The 13,110-nt window shown below is 38.4% G+C and overlaps 1 protein-coding gene across 2 annotated transcripts in view; it reads left to right on the forward strand.

The window, feature by feature from the left end:
* The window catches only part of LOC144060824 (paired box protein Pax-7-like), a 31,757-nt gene that overhangs the window by 13,459 nt on the left and 5,188 nt on the right, over window positions 1-13,110 (forward strand). For both annotated transcript variants that reach the window (XM_077580691.1, XM_077580699.1), the window contains exons 5-8: window positions 2,088-2,287; window positions 3,437-3,602; window positions 4,876-5,072; window positions 11,524-11,791. In XM_077580691.1, the coding sequence (XP_077436817.1) occupies window positions 2,088-2,287; window positions 3,437-3,602; window positions 4,876-5,072; window positions 11,524-11,791 (831 nt within the window). The remainder of the gene's footprint in view (window positions 1-2,087; window positions 2,288-3,436; window positions 3,603-4,875; window positions 5,073-11,523; window positions 11,792-13,110) is intronic.

A 13,110-nucleotide genomic window follows, 5' to 3' on the forward strand; every position in this document is an offset into this window, starting at 1 on the left:
GCAAAAACGCATCTTTCAGCCTTCCCATAGAAGGAAAGATTAACAAAAAAAAAGAAGAAAAAAGCTGCTGCCACAGAGGAACAGAGCACTTTCTCCGTCTCAGCATCGCAATTACATAACTCCAAATTAATTTGGTGATGTTTAACTCTATCAGCAAAATTTAATTAATGTTATCATCATTAGGTAATCAGTGTGCCATTTTAGAAAAACAATGAATAAATGGCTTTGGCAGGAATTTGCAGCTCTAAATGAATTAGATGTGCTCTTTTTTTTTTTCTATTGCAAGTTTTTGTGGCTGCACACAATGGTGGGGATTTGAATAAAATGAACGCTATACTAATCATATTCTGGCTGCGACAAGTCAGCGTGGTTGTTCATACCATTGTTATTCGACTGCAGCATATTTGCAACATGTGTGCGAAGCGCTTCCTAATAAGACCAATCACAGGTTGAGCCGATCGTCTCTGAGCGTCATTCTCACCATAATCTCTGCTTCCTATTATAATTTGAAAAGAGGACCCCCACCCCTCACACCCATCCACTAGACTGTCAAACTTTATGCTAAGGAGCCATAGCTTTTCTACTCAAAGTGACAATGGAGTGTGTACTGGCAAATGATACCCAAAGGATGATCTTGATGTCATCAAAATGGCTGCCTAGACACTTTTGTGTGTGTCATGATAAACAGGTACCAGGAAACAAATTTATTATCATTATTATGATATGGATTGTGATTATTATGATTACGTTTACCAGGCAGTGGGAAAGCACTCTTAGAATCATCCCCCCCCCCCTCCCCCAATCCGTTCAAATAATTAACCCCCTTTTTGGAGGTTTTTACATGCATGAAAGTATATCAATTGGACAGGAAGTCCACCATTTTGTGCAATTTCCAAAGCTTGGAGCACTCTGGCATGTCAAATGTTAGTGAAGCATGGTGACAAATTTTGATGTTCAATTTCAAGGCTTCACCATAAAAAAACGGTGTGACCGCCTGTTCATCCATCTTTGCAGCTTTAAAGCAACACCAAGGAACATTCAGTTTTTGTTGATTATGGCGGCGCCATATGGACAAAAGTGTTATTGTTATGCCTAAAGGAAGACCACATTTCGCATAAGGCCAAGCGCATTGTGTTGTTTTTGAACTCTTGCCAGCGAGTGAAAGCTGGGCCAGTGTTGATCCTTGACTGTCCTTTTATCCGGGTAGCTCCCATTTTTCTTTTTTTCGTCTCCTCAGACAAAACCTTTCAGTTGTTTTGCAGCTTCTGCCAGGAAAGCAGCAATCGTGGATCGACATTCAAATTGATTTCTGTCTTTGTAACCAATGGGTAAAAGGGGAAGTGACGTATGCCATAAAGCAGTCAGCGCATGTGTAGTTTTTTTGTGTGGCAGTGTTCCTACCATCCTCCTCAAAGTTGCTAAGTGCCAGTAAAAATGATAAAGACCGCCTAAGGCCATGGCAAAGGTACTATTCAACTAGTTTTAAGTCAATGCTTCATCAGAAAAGTTATGAAAATATTTTATTACGGTTGAAAAGTTCCTTAGTGCTACTACTAAAATATTAATGCTTTATTTTCCATTTTGTTCTCCAACAACAATGTCACATTACATGTTAGCATTTTTCAAGGTGGAATTGGTGGCACTAAATCACAGCCCAATAAAAATATGAAGTTATGCCGTTTCCATACATCAGAGAAAGAACTGGGAGATCCGGCAGGAACACAAACAGTCCGACAACATCAGACAGAATACTCAAAACTACTCAAAAAAAACCCTATGATGTTATATTAATTTAATAAACATGAACATTTCTAACTAGCCAACTTAAGTCAGAGATGATAAACAAAAAAGGGATGAGAACGGAGCCTTGAGGAACACTTGTTGCAGTGTCGGATGGCTGAGATTTAATTAAAGCAGTCTTGGGATTCATCTGAGACTCCGATAAGTCACTCAATACGAATATGAAAAGCTGCTCGAGTTGGATGAAGTAAATATAAAGCCACATATTATGAAGAATGAAACCTTCGTCGCTGAATGTTTTGAGCAGTATCGTTAATGACGGCACAAATGAACCATCGTTTGAACAGGCAGTCGAATGGACGAAGTGTCAGATGTGGAGTCGGAGCCTGATCTCCCCCTCAAGAGGAAGCAGCGCAGGAGTCGCACCACGTTCACGGCCGAGCAGCTGGAGGAACTGGAGAAGGCTTTCGAAAGAACACACTACCCCGACATTTACACTAGAGAAGAGTTGGCCCAGATGACAAAACTCACCGAGGCGCGAGTGCAGGTGAGACACACACACACGTCAACATGTTCAATTGTCATTGGCCAGGCATGACCTTGAGCCTCCTCGATGCCCCATGTACATGCTAATTGAATGGTTATTTGTAATTTAATCTTAATTGGGGTCTGTGTGAAAGATTGTGTGTGGCCTATGATTGACTGGTGACCTGCGCAGAGTCTTGTCAAAAGTTAGCTGGGAAAGGTTGCAGGTACCCGTGACCCTAATGAGGATAAGCGCCACAGAAAATTCATGGGTGTATGATAAATGACTGTCTAGTCCTTAGTACAGTATTACTATCTCTGAATTGTAATACATCACATTACGGTACTTTATTTTATATATATATATATATGTATATATATATATATAATATTATAGCATTACTTTTGAGTTACCCTTAACAAAACAACCACGACTGTAAATTATAGCCAACTTTAATATATGAATAATCGTGAACAACTTTTACCTTTATACCTTGACTGACCCTTTGTTTTTCGTTATTTCCAGTATACAGTAATTCATATTAAATAGTGCATACACTCTTTTGTAAGATTTTTAAATCTGTCATTGTTTATTCAAAACCGATTTATTAGATATTTTACATAACTGCCCTTCTTAATTGTTTCATTTACATTGGACAAGAAAATAAACAGCACATGATACTGTACATGTTTATGTTACATTTTAAGTCATTCAAATGCACGGGAATTTTACATATATGCAATTGAAATATATACGGCTTACGACTTAGCCCTAAAAATTCTGAGCCTAATGCGGACAAGTGATACAGAAAATGGATGAATAGAAAAATGTGAAATGTTTGATGATCTTGAGCTCATTTATATATATACAGTATATATATATATATATATATATATATATCACAAACGTCTGAAACCTTCCATGCATGTATAAACTTGTGACAATGAATCAAGCAGAACACAACAAAAATGAATTAAAAAAAAAAGGCAAAATGGAGGCCTCTCCAAGGGCAACCCCAAGAAGCAATTTTTTTCTTGTCAGTGCAACGCTAATATTGTGTAGACTGGACCTGACAGCCAATAATAAAGCAGTGGAAAGTCCTTTTGATTTGATTAGAAAATGTGCTGGATGACACTTGATTGTGTCCTGTTGTTGCATTTTATGTTACAGGTGTGGTTCAGCAATCGCAGGGCCAGATGGCGAAAACAAGCAGGAGCCAATCAGCTAACAGCTTTCAACCATCTGTTGCCAAGCGGATTTCCCCCGACCGGGATGCCAACACTTCCTACATACCAACTAGCGGACTCCAGCTACCCAAGCAATATTTTGTCCCAAGGTAGAGCGTGTATCATATATCGAGTGAATACTGACAGCCTTTCAAGGAAGGAATTAGCGGGAAGGGTTGAGTGTGATTGTGTTTTGTCAGGGACTCTCGTCCCTTGTTGAAGCACCCATTCAAAAGGTGGCTCATGTAGAAGAGGGATGTTGGAAAATAGAAGCAGAATAAAAAGAATAAAGTGAGGTTAACTGTTTGCTTGTTAGGAGATGTTTATTATTTTTATAGTGGGCAATGACTTGTGGGGATAGAAAATGTAAACCCTCAACACAACCGCTTGCTCCTGTATTTGTGTCGCCTCTATTTAGGTTGCTTATCAATTGGCTGTCGTTCCGTTTCGCGTCATAATCATGGAGTCAGCGGCGTGCCGGACATCGGTGTTGACCACATACATAAGGATCTGAGCTTGTAAATACTCCACAGGTTTAACATTTACGATTGATGGCCCCATAAATAACAATAACTTTCTAAATAATTTTCTGGAAAAACCCCAAATTATCACCCCAAAAAATGTTGGTAAATGAAAAATATAAAAAAAATAAAATACTATTTCAAAATATTGAGAAAAATATAGAAAAAATATCTGAAAAAAAACATTGAATAGTAAATCAGTGGGTGCTGAGCATGGTCCGCTTTAGTAGAGGAAACATGTTCATAATACCCCCCTCCCCCCACATAAATAAAATTAAAAAACAACATGAGATATCAAGTGTGAAGTAGAAGTAACATGTTCAGAATTTTCATCCCCAAAAATAAATGTAAAAAAGAAGAACATTTGAATGAGAGATTAATTGTGAAGTAGAGGTAACATGTTTAGACCCCCCCCCCCCCAAGAAAAAGAAAGAAAGAAAGAAAGAAAGAAAGAAAGAAAGAAAGAAAGAAAGAAAGAGAATTTGGACGAGAGATCATCAAGTGTGACGCAAGAAATTATCTAATTTCATTCAAAGGTGCTTTGTGGAGTTTGTCACTTGTTTACTCACGACTGCCACCTCTGGCCCAAAGCATAATTGCAGCCTCTGTATTTAGCTTGTGCATGGTGCACCTACGAGTACTCAAATATACTCCAGTTTTTTTTTGTTTTTTCAGTTTTCTTGGCATCTGAGCTGGAGTTTTGGCTGTGCTCAAAAGCCATCCCAATTGTGTCATACACTAACACTAAATGGCCCATTGAATGCATAAACGTTTGGCGACATTTTTGATTGGTGGTGGTGTTGAGTTTGACATTTCACCATGTGCGCAATTACAGAGCATGTACTGTTATTGATCAATTCAGATGGCTGCGGTACGGTTCACCGGCCCCAGCCGCTCCCTCCCTCCAATATGCACCAGAGTGGTCTGTCCAGCACTGACAGCAGTTCCACCTATGGTCTGGCTTCCAATCGTCATGGCTTTTCCGGCTACTCCGACACCTTCATGACATCCGCACCGAGCAGCCACGTCAACCCCGTCAGCACTGGGCTTTCCCCACAGGTAAATCTTGCACGCTCGTTCTCATATTTATTTGTCTTAGCATTATAGTGATGTTAGGCCAGGGGAGGTCACGGACAGTGGGTGCATCAAATTTGAATGGGAATTATCCCAAAAATGGCTAACAACATTTTGAGGAAATCTATTTAAATTTAGGGGTGCCACCAAGCACACAAACTTTTGCTAATTAAAAAAAAAAGTGATATTTTTGTGTGTGTCCAAAGTTCACTGGGAAATGTTGAATACAGTGCTGTTTTTAACTCATTCACTGCCATTGACGGCTATAGACGTCAAAAATTCATTTGAACTATTTCTATTATTTTATCATTTTTTTCCACTTTTGTTAACAAGAATATGAAAACCTAGAAAAAAATTATTGTACATTTAGAACAGATCAATTTTGTGATATATGCTATTGAAGTCATGCTATTAACTTTCATCGCCTGACACCCCTAAATTTTAATAATCTTTACAAAAAAAAAAGATTATTAAAAAAAAAAGTCTAGGTTTTCATACTCTTGTTAACAAAAATGGGATTAAAAAAAAACAACTAATAGAAATAGTTCAAATGAATTTTTGACGTTTATAGGCGTCAATGGCAGTGAATGAGTTATCAGTAGTATATTTTCTAGGGTCATCAAAGTTCATTTATTTCATTTACCCTTAGAGCGAACGTGGATATTTCTCAGAATTCAACCTTAAAAAACTGAATGGAGGTCAATGGTGCATGCCTGTGTGGACTTTTTTGAAGTAGTGATGGAAATTAGACACATAAAGTTGAATTGATTTTATTGTTACACACAAGGAGCAATACTGACACACACTTACTAATACAAAAATGACAGGGTATATTAACTAAACCCTAAACTTAATTGCTCAGTCAGTAACTGAGTCCCCTCCACTTTACCATTGCATCATCCGCTCACCCACAGGATATGTCTCCCTAAAAGTAACCATGTTCTTTCCTGGCCACTCCAACAAAATCAGATGTGAGCTTGACGTCACGCTCGACACAGTCAATGACCACATTGATTGCACGTACATTGATCTCACTTTTTTTGATTGCAGCATTGGTAGCCTATTTCATCCTAGCCTTACTGTAGAAGGAAAAAAATGTTGACATGGATAGTGATTACAATCATATCTTAGCATGATATTACTAACAACAATAATTGGGTCATTTCTATTAGCTTCGGTGCCATTTTAGCCTTCAAAATGCTTTTTCTTTAACTGTCAAGATTGTTTTAATTTATTATCAAACAGTGTTCATTATGTAAAAAGAAAAACCTATGGGTCTAGCTTAACACGTTATGATGCAACTATTTTTAAAATAGGTTTGTCAACTAACTAACTAACTGTGGTTAGCAAACCTTTGCTAGCTTAGTTAGCTTTATGTAATGAACACAAAATAACTATATAAAAAACCTAAATGACTGTAAAGGTAAAAACAACAACAACACACAATTACAGATACGATAGTGTAATGTACTCAACAATAATTGGGTCATTAGTAGCTATTCTGTGCCATTTTATCTATGAAACAGTTTTGTTTCCTTTAACAGTGAATCATTTATGATTTCATTTAAATCAGGGTTTATTATACTGTAAGAAAAACCTACTGGTCCATCTTAACATGTTACGAGGTAACCATTTTTGAAGAGGTTTGTTTAACTAGCCTAACTGTGGTTAGCAAACGTTTGCTAGCTGATGTTATGACTGTAAAAGTAAAACAAAAACCCACTCATATGATAGTAAAATGAAATAAGATTATACATACCCAACTGAAACAATGAAGGTCACTTCAGTTTCTTGAGAAACAAGAAGTCTTTTGTCACGTTGCTTTGGCACTCAACGACCACGATTTACTAACATTATTATTATTATTTTTTTTTAAATGCGGTGGCAGCCCTAAAACATCATAAGTTTTTTTTCAATTCCATTTATTTCATTCATTTGTAAAAGAAAAAAAAAAACAATATAAAGTAATATTGAAAGTAAAGTATTTTGGAGAAACATTTTGCATGTGTAATTACTAGATATATTGGAACACTTTTAGCTCCCAGCCATATAAAAACATTTTTAAAAAAAAATGTTTTCTGCACCCTTAAAGGACACATTTTGTTTGGGTCCGTCTGTGAACACACCTTGTTGCACACTCAACTCATTACTGAAGTAATAGTGTTTCCCACACCATGTTAATACTTGGGTGTGGCACCCACCCAAGTAAACTGGCCACCACCCAAGTAGATTTCAAGAAAATTTTAATTTATTTATTTATATACTCACTTGTGAATCATGAGGTTAGAGGAGATGCAAGTAGCAGGACTGAAAACACCAAACACCCCCGAGTCCACCCACCCAAGTAGATTTCAAATCTGTGGGAAACACTGTAATCGGAAAACTTAAATGGGATGCAGGAATTGAGGTAATTCACAAATCAATCACAAACCCTTTTAATTTATTAAAAAATATTTTTTTAAGTCCAAGTATTCGAGGTCCGTGGCGGAACGAACTCATTCAGTGGCTTAAAACAAAACCGGCCGTAATGAAGGCCTGAAAAATATGACCAGGGTGCAAATGACAAACCTGACCTCCACAAATCCCAGCAATTACTCCAACCGTCCATTGATTTGATTTGCACTTTTCTTTTTTTTTAAATCTGCTTTTCCTCAAAGCTGCCATACTTACATTGGTCCAATTTCCAATGACAAGACAGGCGAGGTGAGGATTTCTGACAAAAAAGGGATTTGCTGTTGTTGCGGGGAGTTGGGGATAACAGAGGTGTCTCTACAGCATGTGTTTAATCGTTTTGTAGGGGCTTAATACTACAAAAAGAACACCGCGTGTATATCAAGAGACGTGGCTGCCTTCATTTAGTAAAATCTCTATCCCTAAAGAACGCAGCCTTGGTTTACACTAGGGATTACCATGGAGAGGGGGTGCATTATATACTGCATATTGTTATGGTTATTGGTTGACTCACGAATAGCTTTGACTGCTTGCCTTGCACGAGGCTATTAGGATCTTCTGACAATAAAAAGACAATGATATCCGTTTGGGAATGCCACGGCAGCCTCTGTCCACCAATGAAGGATGAATAGAACCCATCAACTGATCATTTGGCCTCAAGGTATTTAACAATTATTTGATATAGGAATTCCCTAACTTTGTGTTGGCATTCAAAATGGGTCAAGGGTCAATTTTTGTAGGGTTGCTTTGCTACTAATCATCATGCAGGCACATTATTTCTCGCACTTTATTTGAATGAATTCATGTCTTAAGTGTTCTTTATCATTAGTCATGGTCATGACACTAGACAAGTTATTTTATTATTAGTTTAGCAACCACGAATTACATCACTTCAGCTAGTGAAAGCTTAACAAATGAGACCTTGAAGAAAGTATAAAATGTAACAATACACTCTACTTGGTTCAATACTTTAAAAGTTTCTTTAAAAAAAAAGACGGATGGGCGAGAACCATTGCATTGGGTCGATACCAGGTCTTATTTCAGTGTATCGGTACTCACGATGCTTTTGTGGCCATTTTACAACCAGGAAGTAGAAATGAGGAGAATAGAAAACTGCCATTAATTTCGTACAATTTTAAGGGAAGGGATATGTTCTTTTTTTTTTTTTCTTTAAAATGATCTGTCTTTGTTTTTTGGGGGAAATTTTGGGCAACAAAAGTAGTGGTGGTGGTGGTATCGGTTTTTCGCTATTGGTATCGGTGACTACTCAAAAGTACTTGTACTGGTATTGGTTTGAACAAAAGTGGTGCTGAACATCCCTATAAAAAAACATTGGGTGTTAGTATTTTCTACTCTTTTGTTACTTTTTAATGGCAAGATTGTAAAAAGCCGCACTACGCTGCTCATACATAGAAGCTTACTTCTCGTGAATGAGCATTTTAACATACAAGTCGCATGTGGGAGAAATCGACCGCATTCATTCAATTCCATTCCCTGACTATTCATCTGTCAGTCGAGTTCCATCCGCTCGCTGCTTTCTTAAGCATTCGCATGAGATAGTGGCACACCACTGATTCTTTTTCTGAATAGCACCAAAGCGACCGACTTTTTCAACACCTGACATGCAATGAGCACAATTTGAAACAGCCGCATTCTATTTGCAACATACGACACACTCCACATTTGAGCCGCCTCTTCACAAATTCAAAGGGCGAAATGGATGTTTGCTTTCATGTGGAGGCTGCTGCCAATTCAAAGCATTGCCGAGAGAAAGAAAGAAAAAAAACACTAAGCAATCCTCGGTGAGTAAATGTTTCTTGAAACCTGAAATATGATGATTGCTTTCCTTTCACACACCAAAAAAAAAAAAGCTCATATGAATTGGATCTACCGTTTTCAAATCAGGTCACTGAAGGTGACATGATCACTTCGTACAATGACCCCAAAACGTCAATGCATTACACAAAAAGAAGAAGAAGAGCTCATTTCCTCCTCAGTTTGTTGTGAGAAAAAAAGATTTAGTAGCCTGCACTGGAATGGTGGTGCTCTCTAGCTTGCTATTTGATGTAGGCTGAGAGAGAGAGAGAGAGAGAGAGAGAGAGAGAGAGAGAGAGAGAGAGAGAGAGAGAGAAAGAGAGAGAGAGAGACGGAGGGCGAGTAAGGCTAGAATAGAGTTGGTTTCAGTGTTGGGGGATCAGAGCTGCTTTGGTTCTCTGGCTGTGTGTCTTTGATCCATATCCCCAGGCCTGCCTTCCTCGCGAGCTCAGGCCTCTGCTCGTGTTTCCAGACAACTGTCGGCCTGAGATAAGGTGGGCTGGGGGGAGGGGGGTGCTGGGGTGCGGGGGGTGCTGGGGTGCCTCTTCACACATATTACCCCCTCCTCCAGCGTTCTCTCCCACTCACACACACATATTTTTATAGTGGATGTAAAATGGCCAAACCTCCTGTAATTTCATTGGTTGTAATTCCATTAGTTTTTATAATGTAAAAAAAAATAAAAAGAGAGGGAATAATTTCAAAGTTTTAGCCATTAAAAAAGTACATGCAAAATTCAACTGAAAGAGAATTGAACTGTTATATATTGCAGGATTTAGAATTAGCATTCACAATATTTTTTATTTATTTATACATGTATATTAGGGTGTGCATCTCTCCACAAAAGATGATTCTGGATTCATGTAGTAGGCCTACGATTCGATTTGGTTCAATTCAGTGGGATGCTCATTCAATTCGATATGGTGCGACTGTAGATTATCATGTTTATATTAGTGCTGTTAGTTAAGCGGTAACTCATTGATTAATGACCCCCCAAAAAATTCACACTAATCATGTATCAACGCAGATTAATCGCATTATTACATTTTGACCGCATATTAATTATCCTTAAGCTTGACAGCGGATGGTTATGTCAAAGGTCGCCCAGGTTGTGTTTGAGCAATAAACATGCATTAAAGTAATGAATAATTTAATAAATGTTTGCATATGACATTCAAAATATTTGTTCATGTCAAACTAGTGGGGTCAGTTTTTCCCCTCCATTTTAAATTATGCAAGCAATTAACTGATTAGAAAAAGAGGAGGTTGAGCGTGTTCAGTGGATCAAAAAATGTTGAAGAGTCCTCATAACATTAAATGTCGAAAGAGTTAAGACATAACGGGACATCTTCAAATTTGGCAGGCAAAAAATGTTGATAAAAAGTCTTTTTAATCAAGCGAATAATTGTGATTGATCAAAATTCTAATATGTGTTTAATCTAATTAAAAAATGTCATTGTTTGACATGATATGCAAAAAGCGCTCCAAAGCCCAAACTATCCAAGTTAATTCAATTCAATTATACCGATTTATATCTGGTGTACTTCTCTCATAAAAGACAATTCAATACGTAGCTCAACACATGAGGTCCGAAATTATTTTAAAATGTGACAATTTGACTTGGTTCATTAAACCAAAACCAATTTTCCGATTCCGATGGATTTATAATTCAGATGATTGTACCTTACGGCTAAGTGCTAACACAAGTGTGACGTTTTGGTGCGAGAGTATACAAACAAAACCAAATCAACAAAAATACAATCTCCATTTCTATACAGCCCGCATCTTACTGTGCGTGTTTGGAAGCTGAATGTCAATATTAGTCTCAGCTGCTATTAAAATTTGCGGCATTAAGCCCTTTGACTGGGCAAACTGTCAAGTGGCAGACTCCAACGTCAAGCAATCAAAAAGGATGAGCGTACTGTATATATTTAGACCATCATACTGGGAGGTTGTGAGATGCTGGCTGAAAAAACACACGCTGCCTCACTTTGGAAGGGTTGGAAGCTTAGCTGCCACAAAATAAAAATAATCAGACCTGCTGCTCCAAACATATGAAAAAAAACAAAAGAATCATTTTTGAGGCGGGTAGTCACTCGACATTTTTATTATGGCACAATTTTTCTAAACCAACAACTGAATGAAGTCCACTCATTGTGTCCATTTGCAGGTGATGAGCATCCTGAGTAACCCGAGCGGCGTTCCCTCCCAACCCCAACACGACTTCTCGGTGTCGCCGCTCCACAGCATGTTGGAAGCCCCCCCGCCCAACGCCGTGTCAGCCCCCGGCAGCCAACGTTCGACGGAAGCCTCCATTAAGACGGCGGACAGCCTTCCGTCCTCGCAGGCCTACTGTCCGCCCACGTACAGCACCACCAACTACAGCGTGGACCCGGCCGTGGCTGCCGTGGGCTACCAGTACACTCAGTATGGCCAGAGTAAGTCCCGCCGGTGTCCCGTGGCTTAGCATGATACCGCTCACGCTAAAGCTAGTGTTTGCTGACAGGATCTCAAAGAGCATTATACTTGATCCGTGATTGTTGGTCAAATGCAGAGTAGGGCAAGCTACTAGAAAGTCTTGTTGGTTAAGCTTCTTTCCCCCCCACAACAATTCCTTTCCTTATACACTATGTAGCTACTAGATCGTAAACATATCTCTGTCATATTGGTTGTGTGTCTGAGTGGGAACTTGCTCCTATTTGTCAATGTGCCGTTTGTGCACCAGGATGAAAGGTTGACTTCCCCTTTAAGAGCGAATGATTTCAACCAGCCAATCAGCACCAAGGAAGGGTTATGACAAGAATGAAAAGATTAGACTAAAAAAACATACATTATTATTATTATTATTATTATCAGATACAATGGATCCGCAAGGTGCCCTAGTGTAAAGCACGTCTGACTCCCACATTCCCCCCCAAAAAATGTTTCTTAACTCATTCACTGCCATTGACGGCTAGAGACGTCAAAAATTAATTTGAACTATTTGTAGTTTAATCCCCCCACACTTTTGTTAACAAGAGTATGAAAACCTAGGAAAAAATGTATTGTACGTTTAGAACAGATATAAAATGTGTGATTGATCGTGAGTTAACTATTGAAGTCATGCGATTAATTACATTTAAAACATTTAATCGTCTGACGCTCCTAATTTTTTAATAATATATTATTTTTTGTTTGATTACTTAATTATTCAAACTCAAGATTAATCACAAATTGTATAAATGTTCTAAATGTACAATACATTTTTTTTCCAGGTTTTCATACTCTTGTTAACTAAAGTGGGAAAAAATGTGAAACATGAAAAATAGAAATAGTTCAAATGGATTTTTTACGTCTATAGCCGGCAATGGCAGTGAATGAGTTAAAGCGGAAGTTAACCCAAAAATGATTTCTTTACAATAATATGTTCTGTGCAGCCCCACTAATCTAAACACGGGATTCTGTCTGTGGAATATGAACTAAGCAGTCAAATCCACCCGTTTTTATCCATCTCAGGGGTCGGCCATTTTGCCTCTTGCTGTTGACTACAAATGACATCACAGTTGCTCAGGGCTCATGTAACGACCAATCATGGCTGAGCTTCAGAAAACAGGCGAGTCTTAATTGGTTGCTACCTGAGAACAGATGAGCCGGGATTTGTCGTTACATGAACCCTGAGCAACTGTGATGTAATTTTCTGTTGACAGCAAGAGGCAAAATGGCCGCCCCCTGAGGTGGATAAAAACAGGTGTATTTTGCTGCTTAATTCATATTCCAC

Source organism: Vanacampus margaritifer, chromosome 1, assembly GCF_051991255.1.
Source record: "Vanacampus margaritifer isolate UIUO_Vmar chromosome 1, RoL_Vmar_1.0, whole genome shotgun sequence".
In the NCBI taxonomy this organism is placed as follows: Eukaryota; Metazoa; Chordata; class Actinopteri; order Syngnathiformes; family Syngnathidae; genus Vanacampus; species Vanacampus margaritifer.